The sequence below is a fragment of the Lycorma delicatula genome, chromosome 9 (assembly GCF_047948215.1).
Source record: "Lycorma delicatula isolate Av1 chromosome 9, ASM4794821v1, whole genome shotgun sequence".
NCBI classification, from domain to species: domain Eukaryota; kingdom Metazoa; phylum Arthropoda; class Insecta; order Hemiptera; family Fulgoridae; genus Lycorma; species Lycorma delicatula.
The window spans coordinates 39,248,787-39,268,831 of NC_134463.1; the positions used below are offsets into that span (position 1 = coordinate 39,248,787).

General features: G+C 28.1%; 1 protein-coding gene across 2 annotated transcripts in view; it reads left to right on the forward strand.

Annotated features, from left to right (window-relative positions):
• The window catches only part of gig (TSC complex subunit tuberin), a 242,397-nt gene that overhangs the window by 174,539 nt on the left and 47,813 nt on the right, over positions 1–20,045 (forward strand). Inside the window, exons 10-19 of one of the 2 annotated variants that reach the window (XM_075374599.1) lie at positions 2,007–2,181; positions 3,340–3,576; positions 6,073–6,286; positions 8,177–8,295; positions 9,559–9,721; positions 11,486–11,647; positions 12,334–12,530; positions 14,394–14,459; positions 15,394–15,504; positions 15,714–15,895. In XM_075374599.1, the coding sequence (XP_075230714.1) occupies positions 2,007–2,181; positions 3,340–3,576; positions 6,073–6,286; positions 8,177–8,295; positions 9,559–9,721; positions 11,486–11,647; positions 12,334–12,530; positions 14,394–14,459; positions 15,394–15,504; positions 15,714–15,895 (1,626 nt within the window). The remainder of the gene's footprint in view (positions 1–2,006; positions 2,182–3,339; positions 3,577–6,072; positions 6,287–8,176; positions 8,296–9,558; positions 9,722–11,485; positions 11,648–12,333; positions 12,531–14,393; positions 14,460–15,393; positions 15,505–15,713; positions 15,896–20,045) is intronic. The other variant, XM_075374600.1, reaches the window with a different exon arrangement.

Here is a 20,045-nt window from a genome sequence, read left to right on the forward strand (position 1 = left end):
AACTTACCTCTTTTACGTCTCTGACACTTGAGATTGCTAATAGATATATCCCACAAATATCGGGAAACCCAAGAATTGTTTCCATTCCTTAGTGGAATGATGATTTCCAAAACGCTATTAGCAATCGACGATCGCACTGCCCAAATTTAATCACAAACCTACAAATAAACATTTAGATTTGTAACGTAAGGCTAGAGTGGTATGCCATTGGGTATTCTTGGATGCTAGGAGGAAGTCATGGAAGAAATAAGTAGACACTATCACACGTACTACTCCCACGTCTGCTGTGTGGAAAAAGATCCGTACAATCTGCGTATCTCCAAAACAGTCAATTCTCGGACTCATTCATGAAGAACTCCTTACATCACCTTCTGCAGTGGCAAGTAAATTGGCAGATTCTTTCCGTTCGGCGTCTCTCACCTCATCATGCAGTAATGAATTTCAGAGGTACAAATTACAGATAGAAGTACTACTGTTACATTTTGTAGATTCGGTCGGTGAATTAAACACTCGATTTTCTTCAACTCACTTAACACCTCTCCTGGACTCGACAACATTCGTCTCGGTATGCTTTCACACCTTCCTAATTCGGCACTACAACACCGATTACTCGTACGATTAACGTCGAAATAAGAAATAACAGTAACTGAATATACATTTCAAGTCTCAACATACTTGGCTGTGTTAAAAGTTTTTGAATGATGTGTAAAATTATTCGAAGAAGCATCCACCATGTTACAATGACACTACCATGTCCATCGTCACTCACACCTCCGCTGTATTCAGCGGTCGCCAAACATGAATAGATAGTTTATAATAAGGAATTAATTTATTTGAAGTAATATTCGTTTTTTGTCTCGAAATAATACGATAGTAACGTAATAATTATACACTAATTTTTAAGTAATCTTTTTGGTCCGGTCTCATAGTGGGTAAAAGTCATGATCCACCAAAAGGCCTCCCATCATCGTGATATTATGTTAATTAAATACGTAGATTTTCTGTTAAATAAATCTGAATACGAAATCTTTAGTCGGTTAGATTACTCGAACGATTAACTTCAAAATTAGAAATAACTGTAACTGAATATACAGTTTTAAGTCTCATACTAGCTAGGCTGTGTTAAGAGTTGTTGATTCATTTGAAAAAGTATTCCTTGAAGCGCCCACCACGTGACTATGGACACGGTCGATGACCGTGACCGTCACCACGTGACAATGACACTACCGTGTCCATCATCACTCTCACCCCCGCTGCTTTCAGCGGTCGCCAAACATAATAGATAGTTTATAATAAGGATTTAATTTATTTGAAGTAATATTGTCTCGAAATAAATACGATAGTAATTTATTTTTATCATTTTTGCAATAGGATTAATAAAGTAGCGAATTTTATTAAGTAGTAAACTTTATCAGTAGAATAAAAAATAGACCAAAAGATTTTCTCATGATCACATAACACATTGATTATGAAAGGTTGTGATTATTATTGTCGTCATCGTCGTCTTTGTTATTCTTTACAAAAATAGGAAATTGTGTTTTTCTTAATTTGCCTTTTAATTAAAACTGAAATTTAGTAATTGAATCGCTCACAAATAGTAGATTTGTGTAATACAATATTATCAGGAAAATAATCCTTAAAATTGTTTTGATATTCTGTATATGACTGACTAACAGATAATGTTCCAAAACAAAGTAAACATACTTCACTTATGAATAAGACATGCTTGTAATACTATGACTTAATTCAGATTGAGGGATGTCTTATTTTGGAGATTCATGATAAAATAGTCTTCTCACCTCACCTAAAGCTCTGTGAAAGTATATTACAAGAGTACATTTCATATTATTTTTGTGATGTGTGACTTTGAGTGGTTTATATAAACAAAGTTTTTATTATGTAATTTGTATGTGAATAGGCAAAACAGTTTTATAATTAGTATTTTACTGGTCTTTCTTTTTATTTATAATTTTATCTTATACTATTTTTCTTTTAAATATTTTTAGGTTCCTTTTTGAAAAAGATCTCCTTGAAAAAGTTGTTCTTGTACATTTAAGTGATGCACATTTAGAACAAGATTGTGCTGTTCGTACAGCTGTGGCTCAGCTTTTAGTAGATCTTTGCACGGGTCTACATCTCGAAAGTGTTCATTTTCCACAACTTATGGATATTATTGAAAAGGTTAGTTGTTTGAATAACTGTTATTTTGGTTCTGTGAAAACTGTATATCTGAATTTGAGACTGGGACTTAGTGAAATTAATGAAAATACCAATAATGTAAATGTTTATAAAAATTTGTTAAGAGATCTATAAATTTACTTATAGAAGTTTTTTAAATAAATTCATGATTTTATTGATGTAAAATTACAAATAATACTCTTATAAACGTTGGTAAAATTACTTCAAAAGTATGGAACTAAAAGTAATGCAGCACAGTTTTGTTTAAAAAATCAAAATGCTCTTTTGCAGTAATGCGGTAATTAATAAAAATTTATAGTTTGACTCTATAGAAAGCTAATACAGTATCTATCAACATGACATCTTTATATTTTATGCATTTAGGTTAAATTGGTTTTTAATATATAAAAATTAAAAGCCCATAATGTTAAAAAATACAGAATTTATGTTAAAAAAAATCTAGTAAAAGTTTGATTATTCTTAAACAATACATAAGTACATGCTTATGCGTATGTGTATACCTTTAACTAAAAAAATAATCTAAAAGTGAATTGTAGATTAACTTTAGAAATCTATTATAATTAAAACTATGTTTGTATAATTATTCTATTTTTTTAAAAATAAAGTAACAAAAAGTGAAAACAATTATTATAGAATGAAGTAGATAGTTACTATTAATGGTAACATTACATCAGATAACATGTTACTATGTAACATCAGATAAACAATGTTACATAGTAACTTTATTATTACTGCTATCAGTTATAAGGAAGTTTCAGTGGTATGGTGATAGTTACATAAAAACTGTAGGAGTAGCTTGAGACATTCATGCAACCTGTTGCTGTTGAACTTAGTAAAAATGTACTTTATCTATGGATATTCAGCACACAAAAATATTCTTTAACACTAATAAAATTTATTCTTTAAAATAATTTTAATTGCCAGCTGTTATGAACAAAAATGTATCAAAATATTTCTACATAGCTTCATCAGCTATTATCTAATAGTTCTAATAATCAAGAGGGCTAGCAATGTGGCTACTTGTAACATTGATAAGGATTAACCAAATTTCAAGTTGTGATGTGAGCTGTTATGTTATACATGTATTTATTATCTTATTATCTTTGTATATTAATAAATATTTTTAAATTTTTTCTGTAGATGCTTACACATCCATTCACACAGTTTGAAAATAAAACAGGCATACCTGGATTAACTGAACAGGATTGTCAAGATGTTAAAATTCTGATCCATGGTATGGTAAAAATGTTTACAGCGATTATGTTCCATTCACCTGCTGCTAATGCTGTTAGAGTTTTTCAGATGTTACTCACACATCTTGAATTGCATTACAATAAGCCAATTGTCTTTGAACAGGTTCCAGCAATACGATGTATGGTATGTTGATCATTCAGTTCAATATTTTATTACTATGTAGCATGCTTGTCCTACACCAAAGTGATGGAAGTTAATATATATAATTTTCCAGAGGCTGTAATGCTGTGGAAACTAGAAGAAATCAGAATTCTATTGGTAGGGATGTACTTCAGACTCCCAGAGATTAACTTGTATATACACGTATAAAATCTTTATAAAAATTTTTTCGATTGTACTAGATGTTTCTCTAGAATTTCTGCCATTAAATCTCTACATAATTACTAAGACTGGTTTATCATAAATACAGAACAGAAAGGACTGGAGGTTAACATCAAATTACATATGGTATTTGGTCAAAAACTGGCATTGCCGAAATAGAAATTGTTTAAAGTAAATTATGGACAAAATCTGTAAAAAATATTTCAGACCAAACAGCAACTTGCATATATAGAGTGCTTCTGTTCTATCTTGATAATTGCTGCTTATCTAACTAATTGTGTTTAGCAAAGAAATTTGTTGCCCTTGTTAGCAAATAAATCAGATTGTATTATTGTATACAGTACAGTAATATAATCTTGGGTTTATATAACAACTACTCAGTAGTACTATTTTTTAATTAATAAATCTGTTCTTCACAAAAATATGTATTTTAAAAAATTTTTCTTTACCAAAAAAAAATCTTGTATTTTCTTAATCTGTTTAATCCAGAAATTAATTGAATTAACCCTTTAACGCGTTTTGCCATAATATTACGCATTCTGTCATGCCGTCAGATTCTACACTCTAGCAACAGCAGTTTGTACTAAAAGGTCTTAGACAAATGTAGTACAGTTTAAAATATTTTTTCTCTATAATTACTATTATACAATGAATAATAATCAAGTGTGAAAAACAAAATTTTTCTTATTTGTTCTATGCTTTTCCTGAGCAGCTGTTCTGTAGTTTGACCTTCATATGCATTTGGTTTGTAGTTTCTTGGTTATACTTTCATATGTGAGCATTTTAGTGATTTTCTAATGATTTGTAGAGTTCGTATTGTTTACTTTTATTTTAGTTTAGTTTTCTGAAGAATAACGTGGTAGAGCTTAATTTTGTTTCCGTTTACACCAGGTGTTTGTGTAATATGTGAATTATGTTCTTGTTTTAGTTTATGGTTTAAGGTTATAAAAGAGTTATTATAAATCCTTTAACAAGTTTTGCCGTAGTATTATGCAGTTAAGTTATGTAATTCTATTGAAATTTTTCTACTAGTATCATGAATATAAAGTGAAATACATGCAGTTAAAATTCAAGAGCAGTTAGAGTTCAAGAGGCTGTCAGTTAATAAAATAATCAATGCAATTCAGGGATATTAATAATCAACATAATTAACAGGTTAAATGGTTAATTACTGCAAGTAATTTCAATTGTTGTATATTTTAAAGGATATATATAATAATGTTTATTTGATTGGTAAAATGTTATATCTAAATAGTTATATTAATACCCAGAATAATAACTGAATTTGGGGCAGTGTAAATCCACATGTTTCATAAATTACCTTAACATAGGGAAAAATGAGTATGTTTAATTACTAATTTTGAAGAAGAAATTTTTTGGGTGAGTTTAACAGTATTGTAAATAAACATTTATTATTTTATGTGTTAATTTATTGCTGTTCATGTGCCTAAAGAATACTTACAACTAGCTGCCTCAGTGTATTCAGTAGCAGAAACCGTATATTTTTTAACAACTGTAATTTCAGAAGATTTACAATTCCCCAAATCTCCTGATCTCATTTCAGTATTTTTTTTCTGATACTTTTAAAGAGGATTATGTACAATAACAAACCATTGAAGAAGGAAGGCCAAGAAAAAAAATTAAATTGAAGGAGCAACAGAAACTATGTTATGTTTCTAACTCTGTTTCTTTTTGTTATAATTGTTCCACAATTATTACAAAAAGAGTGAAAGCTTATGTTGTGATAGGTGGTAATTTTTAACTGTTATTAAAAATGTCTGCATTAAACAAAAATTATTTAATTTTCCAAGTATATTTTATTATTTATCATTACTATCTATTGATCTATCTAGTGGTTGTTTAGATAAAAAAAAATATTTTTGGACCATTGGTATTATAGAATCTGTGTGTGTGTGTGTGTGTGTGTGTGTGTGTGTGTGTGTGCATATTAAGAACTTCATTTCAAATTCATTTAGAACTTAATTTTAAATTAATGCAACTTTCTGTGACATAGCTTTTCACTCTCATGCAGCAATGGCAGTATAGATGTAGCCAATATTTTATAAAATAAGTAAATTGTAAATAAGTAATAAGTAAATTTATGAAAGCTTATTATTAATTTATAACTTTCTTTCACTAGCCTTCCAATTTTGCCTGCATGTTACTCAATATTTTTTGATTTCACTGTACAGTCAGAAAAGTTTGAATTTCATTTGTTAAAGGAGGGAGCTAGTTAAAATGAATAGAATAGATTTAGATTTCTGCTGAATTAACTGGTTATATATTGCTTGATTACAGGTATTTGAATGTCTTGTGAAGCTACGTGCCAATTCAGAATACCGTTTAGGATTTCCAGATGCTTCTGGTAAACCTAAATTTAGTCCGTTTTTAAGGGTAGACCATCATGGCTTGCCTCCATCTCCTATGCCAGTATCTGCTTCTTATAATCCATACTATTTGTCATTATCTAGTGCCTGTAAAGCCATTGTTACTTGTGTGAGGCAAGAATTAAGTAAGTTATCAAAAAATATTTGTTTTAGAAGTATTTTTCAGTACATAGATAGATAATAAAATTCTCTGTAGATTTTAGACTTTTTATTTGTTTTTTACCTTTTTATATAATCTTTTATTAAGTTAATTATATATCTGAAATGTCACATGTTTATAAAATTATTAAATTTACATTTATTGCTTTAAAAAGAACTATTTTTTCTACATAAAATTAAAAGTCCATCACATTTTCCTGTTTGCTAGTGAAAAAAAAATAATTTTTTCCATTTTTTTATGGATACTCTCCGCAAGATGGAAGCATTGTAGACATATTTTTTTAAATATTAATATATTTTAAGCATAGATTTTACTTTTTTTAATTAATATGTAAAGAATTTTTTTAATAATTAAAAAAATTTTGCAGAGGTTTTTATTATTTATAAAGTGCCTTATTTATTAATTGTGATTTTGGAGAGAGAAAAAAGAACATTTTTTAGTATTTTTGAGTTTTTACTAGAATCATTTGTAAATATTAAAGCAATCTTGTAACTTTTCTTTAAAATCATTAGGATCTGATATTTGCAGAAGCAGCGTTAAATATAAATATAGTCTAATCCTGTAACCTGAAAAAAACATGGTCTTAAATTGTATTTACATTGATGATGTATTAACAAGAAGATATTTGTAGTATTTGGTTTCATCAGTTTGATCATAATATCAAACAAAGGGGTAGGAAACTTTCTGGTGAATACTGGAATTGTACATTTTTTCTTATGTGTAGATTTTAGTTACCATAAAGTTTTCAATGTTTGAAAATATTATATGTTATTTAATAATATTATTCTCTAGATACTTCAGAAAAAACTTTTCAGAAATTATAAGCAACCACCTTAATGAAAAGTTGAGTTTTAATTTATTTGAAGAAAACTTGTACCCTGTTACAGTAAATTAGTAAAGTTAGTCCATTTTTCTTTCTTTTTTTTTACGTATCTTAAAAGTAAAACAAGTAGCTTAGTACTTAGAATCACTATAACCTATATTTTCTTAATGTATTTTAAAATTTTTCAAAATAAAGTCACCAAAACTGAACTTTGCTGAGCATTAACCTTTGAAATCAATATGTTTTTTTTTTTAATCTATATTATGTGTATAACATATCTTATATGCTATAATCAAATGATTTTTTTGGACAATCTGGCAAAAGACACTGGTCAACTCTGAAGATGGTGTAATTGACTCCACGAACATGTATCCTATTCCAGGCTTCCTAAGGAAAATGATACTGAAGTAGCTGCTGTAACTATCGCCATTTTTATTTCAGGTGCTTTACATATAGGTTATTGAATATTCAAAATCATTTTAAATAATGTTAGAATAATTAGGGTGAGAGTTGTCAAAGGACTGTGTAATGTAGATAATAGATACTATAAAGAAATACATCTTTTAAAAACTCGTAACATTAGTAGTTAAAAATTTTGTTTGAATTTCCTATATTGATCCATTTGAAAACCAATATTTTGTCACAAAATATTGCATGAACTGTTAGAACGGTATAATACATTACAGTAATCTTTTTTTAAGAAAGTTATGCATATAAGCTATATCTTCAGTCTTTGAAGGTCAGTTTTTTAATATAAAAAGTATGGCTTATTTTTGGGTTAGTATCCTCATCTTTAAGTGCAGTTTAAGTTATTACAAATAATTATTTCACATGGATGGAATAAGAGTAATGTTATCAATAAGTTTACTGATTTTGAAGCACTTAAACAGTATTTGATTATTTTTTTGTACTGGGATGGTTTAATTAGTAGTTTTTTTAAAAAACTAATTTTATTAGTGCAGTATGTAGCAGAGTAGAAGTATTTTAAGAAGTAATCTTTCTAAATAATGTTGTTTTGTATGTAATTTTTAGACTGGAAAGTTCTTCTGCTTATTTTACAAGAAATCCCTCAAGTTATGAAAAATAGAGCATTAATTTTATCCCATCAAAGCAATGATATTGATCTGCTGGCTGCTGCACTATGCTCAATGGTATGCTATTGTAATGTATCTGTATTAATTAATTTAATTGTTAATGTTTGGCATTAATGACGGTGGTATATATTAAGGCTCTATATTTTTCTTCTTCACAGTTCATTTAACCTAGTTAAAATATTTGCCCTGTAAGAATATCATAGTCATATGAGAAATGGGTTATTGCCTAACAAGAATAATTTGAAAATGTCTGAACCACAGGATTCATAGTTCAGACGTTTTCACATTGAAACTAAAAACTCATTCTGGTAACTTTTGTAAACCAAGGTGCATTTAGGAAAACTCATCACTTTGCTTATTCAGTTCAATTTCATGAACTGAAATTCAAAATGTACTGTTCAAGAGGGTTATATGTGTCATGAGTCCTTTTGTTAATCTAATGCAGAACATTCTTTCAGTGTTTTTAAAGTTTAAAAACTTAAAAAAAGTTACAATCATATTAATTTACAACAACCATTTTAATTTGGAAATTATATAAAAATCATTCAGAACAGTTAAAATGGTTATTGTAACAGATTTTGGTTAGTAAACATGATTCTGAAAAATTCAGTGTAAAATCTTTTTTGAAAATCTTGAAAATAAAGATTGCAAGAGGGGAATGTCTTCCTTCAGTTATTTGAAATTGTTGGTCTATGTTTACACTTGTTTAATTATATGCATTTAGATGTTGTCTGCCAATAGAATCGCCAGTTTTACAAGAAAAAACCATTATAGTCTCCCTTGACTTAAAATTTTTCTCTTACTATATAAAAGAGTGAACCACAGAAATATGACAGTTTTAGGTTAGCTGTCCTGAAAATATTATTGGAATCATTACCTATTTTAATGAAGTACAAGCATTAAAGCAACATGCTTTATTCATTAGAACATTAAGAATAGTAGCAGTAGTGGTTTAGTTTAGAACTCAATTATATCAATTTTATGTTTTTTAATTGTAAAAAAAATAAACAAAAATAATATCCTTTGTTTTAGATTCTTTTTTTGTATTTTTAACAGTTTGTTGTATAAGGAAAAAAATGGTAGACAAGTGGAACATAATATAGTGTTTAATAAATTTTGATTTTCATCGGTAGAAAATTAAAAGACATATATATATATATATATATATATATATATATAGTAATGCCCCTATCAAAATCTCCCAGATTTATCATGAGTCCCTTTGCATAGTATCCATTGCATTAAAAGTAGAAAAACATTTTCACCTATTTAAAAATAATTGTTGGTAAATTATTATTTTTTAATTGTTTGTCTTTTTAGGTAACAGAGAAAACTTTGAATGAAAATTTATATGGTATACCACCTAAATTTACGAGATCAGATTTTCACCGCTATGTATTCCCTGTATTAGCATCATTGGCATCACATCATGCTCGCCTTGAACCTAGCCTACAACAGAAATTAATCAAATGTCTTGAGTATGGTCAGTATAATTTTTATTACATGTGGAACACTGTATTTCATTACTGCCATTTATTTATTCATCTATTGCCATAAGTAAATTATTTTGTTTAAAATATTTGTTTGTATATTGTCATAAAAATCATCCCACCTTTGCTAATTTTTGCTGAAATGATTAATAATTCTATTTTTTTATTTATTTATCATATTCCTGGGTTCCAGAGGTTCTCTCTCTCTTCCCCTTCTCATTCATCATTGGTGCTCCCTTCCTCCTCTGTGTTTTGTATAAAAGAAAACTGATTTTATAATATGTATATGTATTCTATTAAATAGACCACCCAAATTTTTATATATATCTTACCTTAAACTTTCATGAAAGTACTTTTGTGGGAGCCCACATCCTCATTTATGATTGAAATAATTCCATTACTGGATAATAAAATATTAAAATAATGATAGTTTCATATTAATTTACATGATTGCTGCTATCTGTAGCAGTTTTTAAAAGAATGTTTCCTTCAAACACTTGACTGATGGTTTATCAAATTGAAATTTTGTTTGAATTTATATATGTAATATTTTTTAATATAATTAATTTTATGTGTCATCTTTATTAATTTTTAATATTTCTAAATTTGTGTTAATATCAGAAATAGAATTTTATTGTTTATTAAATGGTCTGCTGTATTAGATAGATGTAATTTACTATTTTTGTAATTTCTATAATGTTCATCTATTTTGTATAGCATCTTAATCATTACATTTAATTTTATAAATTCCACACATTGTCTATTTTATTACTAATATTTCTGTTTTTATAGCATCCCATTTGTATAGCATCTTAATCATTACATTTAATTTTATAAATTCCACACATTGTCTATTTTATTACTAATATTTCTGTTTTTTAAATATTTTATTGTGTGGTTATTGGGTTTGTATGCTGGTTTAAATATTTATTTATTGTAAGTTTTAGTCATTTTTTCAATGATATTATGTATAAATAATTTATTTATATTTTTTTCTCTTTTGTGACTTATTATGTACTGTTTGTAAGGTATTTATTACACGACTACCCAAAAACAAGTATAATGTATTTAGAATGTATGTATGTTTGTTCCACCGTTACAGCTCAACGGCCGAACCGATCTAGATGTATGACCCATTATTGGAATCCTTATGTTACCAAAAGGGTTTCGTAGGTTATATAAATTTGTATGTATATATATATATAGTTTAAATAAATTAAAAATATTATACTATAATATAAAATTGTCACTCACATGTTCTTTAATTATCCTACATTAAAGAGCAATTGTTTTTTTTTGCAGTCGTTTTCATTTTTAAGTTTTATATCTTGTTTTATCTTTTTTTATAAATATTATTAATTAAAGTAGTATATCCATTTTCAAAAGCTATTTGTTTCATGATGTTTATTTCATCATTTAACTTTACTTTGTTATTTATTATATGTGTATTTGATTATTCTATTAATCGTAGTTGTAAAAGTGACATTTTATGAGACAGGGTGATTTGGTTTTCATGAATTGTTATATTATTAGATGTAGATTTTCTGTTTACTGATGTTTTCAATTTGGTTGCCCTTGTTTATTTCAATATTGACATCTAAATAATTGAACATTCTGTTATCTATTTCAAATGTGAATTTTAAATTTAAATTTAAGAATTTTTTAAATTTTATATTAGATGTTCATTGTTTATTACCAGGTGCTATTGCAATTTTTGAAAAATATATGTTCCTAACTTGACCCTTCTTATTTTTAAGGGCTTGCATCACGTTCAGCAAGGGAGTGTGTGATGGCATTGACAGTATGTACATTAGAGATGCGTGATGCTATGGTTAAATTACTTCCTGAAGTTCTTTTAAATTTATCAAAAATTACAGCTACTGTTTATATTGCAATTCCTATGCTGGAATTTCTTTCAAGTTAGTATTGATACATATAATTACTACTTAAATTTAACACATAATGATACCAAATGGTGAAAAATATTTTTTTTAAATTTGCAGAACTCCAAAATTTGCTATGATAATGATGAAGCGGTAAGAATAGCCAGTAATGTTATTTAATTGTTCATAATTATTAAATTTATTATAATAGAATGCTGTAATATCTTTTTTACTGGTAATGAATACTTTTAACATATTCTTTTTATCTGTTAAATGAAAATATATAACATTTGTTATGGCATACAGATATTATATATAAATATTAAATAATATAACAAACTATAAGCTGATTTTCTCTATTGTATTTAAGCCATAAATTTAACTGCAAGCATTTGGAGCAATAAATTTAATCTTTTGTTGAATTTTTAGTTGTTTTTTATTCATTAGATTTAAAAAAGTTCAGATTTATCTTTGGGGTAAGATAGATTTTACGCTCAATAGATCAAATACTGCGAAGTTCAAAGTATTCTCATCTTTTTTTATACGTTGTTGATAAATTTCAAAAAATTATTTTCTTTGAAACTTATCGATTTTATGAGAAGTTATACAGAATTTTTTTCTCTTGTACTAGGGACTCTTGTTCTCCACTTCTGTGTTAATGTTATATATTTTCAGTAAACTTTATAATCTACTTTTAACAGAGTTTCTATTATTTTTTACAGCGCTAACAAGGCTACCAAAAGTCTTCTCCAGTTTTGTTGGTGATCAGTATATGTCAGTGTTTGCTATATCATTACCATACACAAACCCTTTTAAGTATAATCATTATACAGTATCATTGGCACATCATGTAATTGCTGTGTGGTTTCTCAAATGCCGCTTACCATTTCGTAGAGATTTTGTTAAATTTATTATTAAGGTTGGTATTACTTATATTCTGAGTGCTTTATATTGAAAAATTTATTTCTTTTTAATTGGAAAAAAATTGGTCATGCTTATCTGAATTTTGATTTTATGTTTTTTTAATAGGATTAATATAATTAAAATGTCTATAGAGTTTGGTATTGCATTATATGTTTAATTAAATTGTTAAGGAAAGAGATGAGTAATTCTTGACTCTTTGGAAATACGATAGATTTATCAGATGTTAGAAAAGATAAATAACAAAATTCTTTTAAAGCTATAAAAATGGATTGAATGTACATACTAAAGAAATGAAATAGAATGAAGGTCAGTAAAGTTGGGAAAAAACCATTTGAATACTGTAGAAAACTTAAATTGATAAAAAAATTGAAATATTATCATTCAAATAGTAAAAATCTTCCACTGTACAGACACAGTGATTCACAAAGTTTTACCACCATGTCTTTAGTGCTTTCGCAAAAGTCTTTTAAAGAAAAAAGTTTTATATATAATTTATAAAAGCAAGGTCATCAATGTCTTACTAACAACAGTATAAAAAAAAAAATTATAGGAACATTTATCTGAAAACTTCTTTTAATGTATCTGTCTATTTATTTATTTTTTTAAAAATAAATTTCTATCTAGAATGGATTGAGCTAGCTGCTTTTATGTAACTTGGTGTAACTTGAAAATATTTTGAAATTATTATGGAAATTTTTTTTTCCGTAAATTTCAAAGTGGTACTTATCTTAGTTTTTCACTCCATGCTAGCTAAAGAACTACTAGTATTAGGAAGCAATTGTTTATTACCTGAAATTTTAAGCATTCTATAGTAGTAGTAGTAGTTGTCATTGTGAACAAGATAACATCTTGATTTTTTAAATTTGACTTCAAACAGCCAAGTTGTTATGCAAAATTTTAGTGAATCAATGCTCAAAATAAGTTTTTATTGCTTCCATTATGTGGTGATATTAGTAAATACCACCAAAATAGTATTTTAAATTCCTCAAATACCATTACTGCTAAACTGTTGATTCTTTTTTTTGCAAAAGCTCAATAAATATTTCTAAAACACATTTTAAATTTAATGATTTAGAAAAATGTATAAGTTACTTAAAAAATACATAACAAAAACTTTAATTTTCCTGTTGAAATGAATCATTATTTATAATACCTTGGAATTTATAAATTTATGATACTTTATGGAATTTAATTTTTATTTAAAATAAAATCTGACCAAACATTTTCTGCCAATTTTATGGAAGAAAATCTTATGATGATAAACCAAACAAAAATCAGCATTTCTTCATGTGGTGTTTTGCCTGGTGGCAGGTCTCTCACGTAACTGCATGTAGTTTATAAAGGTTATTTTTTAACCTTTAGATCAAAGAACAGTTATAAAAATATTAGTACAAAGTTGACAGATGTCAGTGTTACATGTAGTAAATAAAGATTTTATAATAGGTATAATAAATGTTTTGTTTTTTATTTGCAAAAAACATTCTATTACTTTTATGTTAATCTTTTAGCCTTTTTTCAATATATCTAATTAATGAATAAATTCAGAATTAATGATTATATATTCTTTTAATATTAAAATTTGATATAATTGAAAAAAAAGATAGATCAATCATGTCTATATAAAAAGTAATTACTATTAATAAAGTTATTTTGTGAAGTAGTTAATTATTGTTATTTTTGTTATTGATCAGGGTTAATAAAAGATAAACTATACTAAAGTTCATATTTAGTATAAATTAGTTTAAGAGAGTGTATTGAATTTATAGAATATAATTTACAAACTGTAAAGTGACTCACTTTTTATCTCCTTGCACGAAGTAAAGGAAGTATTGTGATCGCGAAAAATTTTGATTTTCAGATTTCAATAGAAACATCCATTTTGACCATCCCTGAATCCATTTTGACTAGTTTCAACGTGATGAAGGTATATATCTTGCATATCTCAAAAACAATTAGTCGTAGGATGTTGAAATTTTGGATTTAGAACTGTTGCAACATCTAGTTGTACAACACCCCCTTTTGATTGCAATCAACTGGATCAGAAGTGTCCAAAAAAGCCCAAAATCCAAAAAATTGGATTTTGTTATTATTTTCTTAATTGCAGTAATAAAACCTCTATTGAGAACTTTTCAACAATATATCGTAGGAGGTACTTATTTTCATTGGTTCCAGAGTTATTGCCAAATAAAATTTAATTTAATTAATCAAATATTTCGGCCTTACAAGGGGAAGGCACATTGATTGAAATCAGACATCTCCTTTTTTTATTACTTTTTTTTTATTTTAAATATATTGATTTATTAATAATCATTAACCTCTTGATTGTAAAAAAAAAATAAAATAAAACTTTAAATAATATTCAATAACAGCAATAAAAAAATATGAAAAAAATATCAGAAGCTATTATTGAAATAAAATTTTATGTTTTTTATTTTAAAATATTGTGTATATGTAATTTAATAGGCATACTAGGAAGTCATGTGGTCTCCATATCAGATTTTTTTTAAGATGGGTACCATGGAGAGTAAGTCTTTCTTTTCTGCTATAAATATGCTGATAATTCAGCATTCCAGAAAAATGTTTTGGAATATGCTAATGAAAAATATAAAATAAATTTTGAGGTGTTGATTTAAAATAGGTACGTACGCTTTTGTTAATCATATACTAAGTTAAGTGGTGTTTTATACCAGTTGGTATACTGCTTAACAAATTAATTCTAATAAAAGTTTATTATTGATATTTTATTTTAGCGATCAGTCAGATTTAAAGTAGTTTCTTAAAAATCAAATAAATATTTTTTTTATTTATTATTGTAACAATATCTGTCAGAATATTTATTTATATATTTATTATTTTAGGGTTTAAGAGCGAATGTGCTTCTACCATTTGAAGAAGATCAGAGAATGAAGGCTGAATATGTTAATGAAGATTCATCTAATAGAAAACGAAGCTCCAGTTTAACTGAACAGGTGTAAACAAAAAATTATTCATATCATTTGCAATTAAAAATGAAAAATATTTTTTCTAAAAAAAATTTACTACATAAAATGTTAATATTTTTTCAAGCACTATTACTTTATTGATGTTAATAATTCAGTGAGTGAACCCATGTCCATTTGTATGACATTGTACAAACAATAATTGATTATGAGATTATAATGGTTTAATTTTTTTGTAGGGTAGCCGTAGAAGAGAAAGACCAATATCTGGTTCTGGTAGACTCGATAATCGACCGGCAGTGGCCGATTTAAAGCCTCAAGTAGATGAAGCACTTATGGCTTTTCACAGAGAGTTAACAGAAACTTGTATTGATCTCATGGTTCGTTACACATATTCTACGTGTTCTGCAATGCCAAAAAGGTATCTTATTTTTATATTTACTTGCAAATTAATGAAAATGAAGCCTTTTTCCCTGTATACATCATTATCATTTGTATTGTTTAATAAATTATTAATTCTTTTTGGCTGTTTAAGCCTGTTGACTTATCTGTTCTGCAATTACGCTTATATGTTCCTTTTTAGTAATTGTTTATAAGATAACATGTTATACACATTTTGAGATATTAATGTTTCATGTCAATAAGAGTTTAATAACTTTTATTAACATGAAACATTAATATTGATACCTGATTTGAAACAATGATTACGAATGAATGACTTAATGGTAATGTGTCAGTTGATACAGTATAATCCATTTAAAATTTTATTGAGAATTCTTTGTTTGTTTTTTCTTTTACTACGATTACATTTAACAGAAACTGATAAAAGCAAGAATTATGTAAAATTATTTGTGCGTATTGTATCAGTGGAGTAAATTAACATTTAGTAATTTCTTTTTTTAATTTTCTTATTGAGGTGAATGGATTTTAGAGTAATTAACTCAGCGTCAAATAATGGGCAGGCAGGAGTAGGTTTCGTGATGAACAAGAAGATAGGGAGGAGAGTGGAGTATTTCAAAACGCATAGCGATAGAATCATTGTAATAAGGATAAAATCAAAACCTAAACCGACAACGATTGTTAACGTCTATATGCCTACAAGCGCCCATGATGATGATGATGAGGTAGAGTGTGTATACGAAGAGATTGATGAAGCAATTAAACACGTAAAAGGAGATGAAAATTTAATAATAGTTGGAGATTGGAATGCAAGCATTGGAAAAGGCAAGGAAGGAAATATAGTGGGTGAATACGGGCTGGGCAAAAGGAATGAAAGAGGGGACCGACTTATAGAGTTTTGCACGAAGTATAATTTAGTAATTGCCAATACCCAATTTAAAAATCATAATAGAAGAATATACACTTGGAAAAAGCCAGGCAATACTGCAAGGTATCAGATAGATTATATCATGGTTAAGCAAAGATTTAGAAATCAACTCGTTGACTGCAAAACTTACCCTGGAGCAGACATTGATAGCGACCATAATTTGGTGATAACGAAATGTAGATTGGGGTTTAAAAACCTGAAGAAAAGGTGTCAGATGAATCTGTGGAATTTAGAGAAGCTTGAGGAAGAGGAGGTAAAGAAGATTTTTGAGGAGGACATCACAAGAGGTCTGAGTAAAAAAGATAAGGTAGGAAATGTAGAAGAAGAATGGGAGAATGTTAAAAAGGAAATTCTTAAATCAGCAGAAGGAAACTTAGGCAGAATAAAGAGAACTGGTAGAAAACCTTGGGTTTCAGACGATATATTGCAGCTGATGGATGAACGTAGAAAATATAAGAATGATAGTGATGAAGAAAGTAAAAGGAACTATCGGCAATTAAGAAATGCTATAAACAGGAAGTGCAAACTGGCGAAAGAAGAGTGGATTAAAGAAAAGTGTTCAGAAGTGGAAAGAGAAATGAACATTGGTAAAATAGATGGAGCATACAGGAAAGTTAAGGAAAATTTTGGGGTACATAAATTAAAATCTAATAATGTGTTAAACAAAGATGGTACACCAATATATAATACGAAAGGTAAAGTCGATAGATGGGTGGAATATATTGAAGAGTTATATGGAGGAAATGAATTAGAAAATGGTGTTATAGAGGAAGAAGAGGAAGTTGAAGAGGATGAAATGGGAGAAACAATACTGAGATCTGAATTTAAGAGAGCATTAAAAGATTTAAATGGCAGAAAGGCTCCTGGAATAGACGGAATACCTGTAGAATTACTGCGCAGTGCAGGTGAGGAAGCGATTGATAGATTATACAAACTGGTGTGTAATATTTATGAAAATGGGGAATTTCCATCAGACTTCAAAAAAAGTGTTATAGTTATGATACCAAAGAAAGCAGGGGCAGATAAATGTGAAGAATACAGAACAATTAGTTTAATTAGTCATGCATCAAAAATCTTAACTAGAATTTTATACAGAAGAATTGAGAGGAGAGCGGAAGAAGTGTTAGGAGAAGACCAATTTGGTTTCAGGAAAACTATAGGGACAAGGGAAGCAATTTTAGGCCTCAGATTAATAGTAGAAGGAAGATTAAAGAAAAACAAACCAACATACTTGGCGTTTATAGACCTAGAAAAGGCTTTTGATAACGTAGACTGGAATAAAATGTTCAGCATTTTAAAAAAATTAGGGTTCAAATACAGAGATAGAAGAACAATTGCTAACATGTACAGGAACCAAACAGCAACAATAACAATTGAAGAACATAAGAAAGAAGCCGTAATAAGAAAGGGAGTCCGACAAGGATGTTCCCTATCTCCGTTACTTTTTAATCTTTACATGGAACTAGCAGTTAATGATGTTAAAGAACAATTTAGATTCGGAGTAACAGTACAAGGTGAAAAGATAAAGATGCTACGATTTGCTGATGATATAGTAATTCTAGCCGAGAGTAAAAAGGATTTAGAAGAAACAATGAACGGCATAGATGAAGTCCTACGCAAGAACTATCGCATGAAAATAAACAAGAACAAAACAAAAGTAATGAAATGTAGTAGAAATAACAAAGATGGACCGCTGAATGTGAAAATAGGAGGAGAAAAGATTATGGAGGTAGAAGAATTTTGTTATTTGGGAAGTAAAATTACTAAAGATGGACGAAGCAGGAGCGATATAAAATGCCGAATAGCACAAGCTAAACGAGCCTTCAGTAAGAAATATAATTTGTTTACATCAAACATTAATTTAAATGTCAGGAAAAGATTTTTGAAAGTGTATGTTTGGAGTGTCGCTTTATATGGAAGTGAAACTTGGACAATCTGAGTATCTGAGAAGAAAAGATTAGAAGCTTTTGAAATGTGGTGCTATAGGAGAATGTTAAAAATCAGATGGGTGGATAAAGTGACAAATGAAGAGGTATTGCGGCAAATAGATGAAGAAAGAAACATTTGGAAAAATATAGTTAAAAGAAGAGACAGACTTATAGGCCACATACTAAGGCATCCTGGAATAGTCGCTTTAATATTGGAAGGACAGGTAGAAGGGAAAAATTGTGTAGGCAGGCCACGTTTGGAATATGTAAAACAAATTGTTAGGGATGTAGGATGTAGAGGGTATACTGAAATGAAACGACTAGCACTAGATAGGGAATCTTGGAGAGCTGCATCAAACCAGTCAGATGACTGAAGACAAAAAAAAAATACATAAGGATACTTTCCTGCACATATAAAAATAATTATGACCTCGCATCGAATACACCTATTTACCCAGTCTCACTGTCCTGTCTCATCGAACAAAGAACACATCATCACTTCCGTGCGATCCAACTCAAAACACGTCTCCACTCCATGACTGCTAAATTAACACTAGCCCCGAAACAAAGAATGTCAGTCTGGCTTCCCCCGCCAGACGCCCGTTCGTATTTAAGCACATACACACTTTTTTCTGAGAATGTATATGCTCACACCAGTCCACGATGACATCACCGTCTGGCTATCCAGACCATGTCATACATCAAAAAACAAAGTTATGTAATACAATTTCTTATCAAACTAATCATGTTTATTTAACTATTAAAATAATATAATACTATTGCCTATTTTCTGTTTTTAATATCAGCTAAGCCAAATGAATATTAACTACCTTTTAAAATATTGAAACTTTTTTCTTTATGACATAATATATATATTGTTCGTAACCAACAAAATTTAGAATGGTTACAATTCATACATTACACATCTATTGATATTGTCCAGATTTAATAATTTTATCATTTAGCTCATTTGAAAAAACTGTTAAAAACAAATAATGTTAAATTATTTTTCCCCATTTCAGTTCATGAAAAGAAATTTTACTTTAACTCATACAGATACTGGTGTAACAGAAAATATCACTCACCACACTGCTAGTTTTCAGAACAATTCACTAAATTTAAATGAATGTTGTAAAATGTGTACCTTCTCTGGTTGTTTATCAAGGATTTATGAAAAATGAGTAATAGTGGTAAATTGACAAAATGTGTGCCATAAACCATATAACTATTCTGACAACACATTTTAACCAACATTTTTGAATGAATTTTTTTGATATTTTTTTTTTAACTTGACAATTTAAAAATATGAAATTATG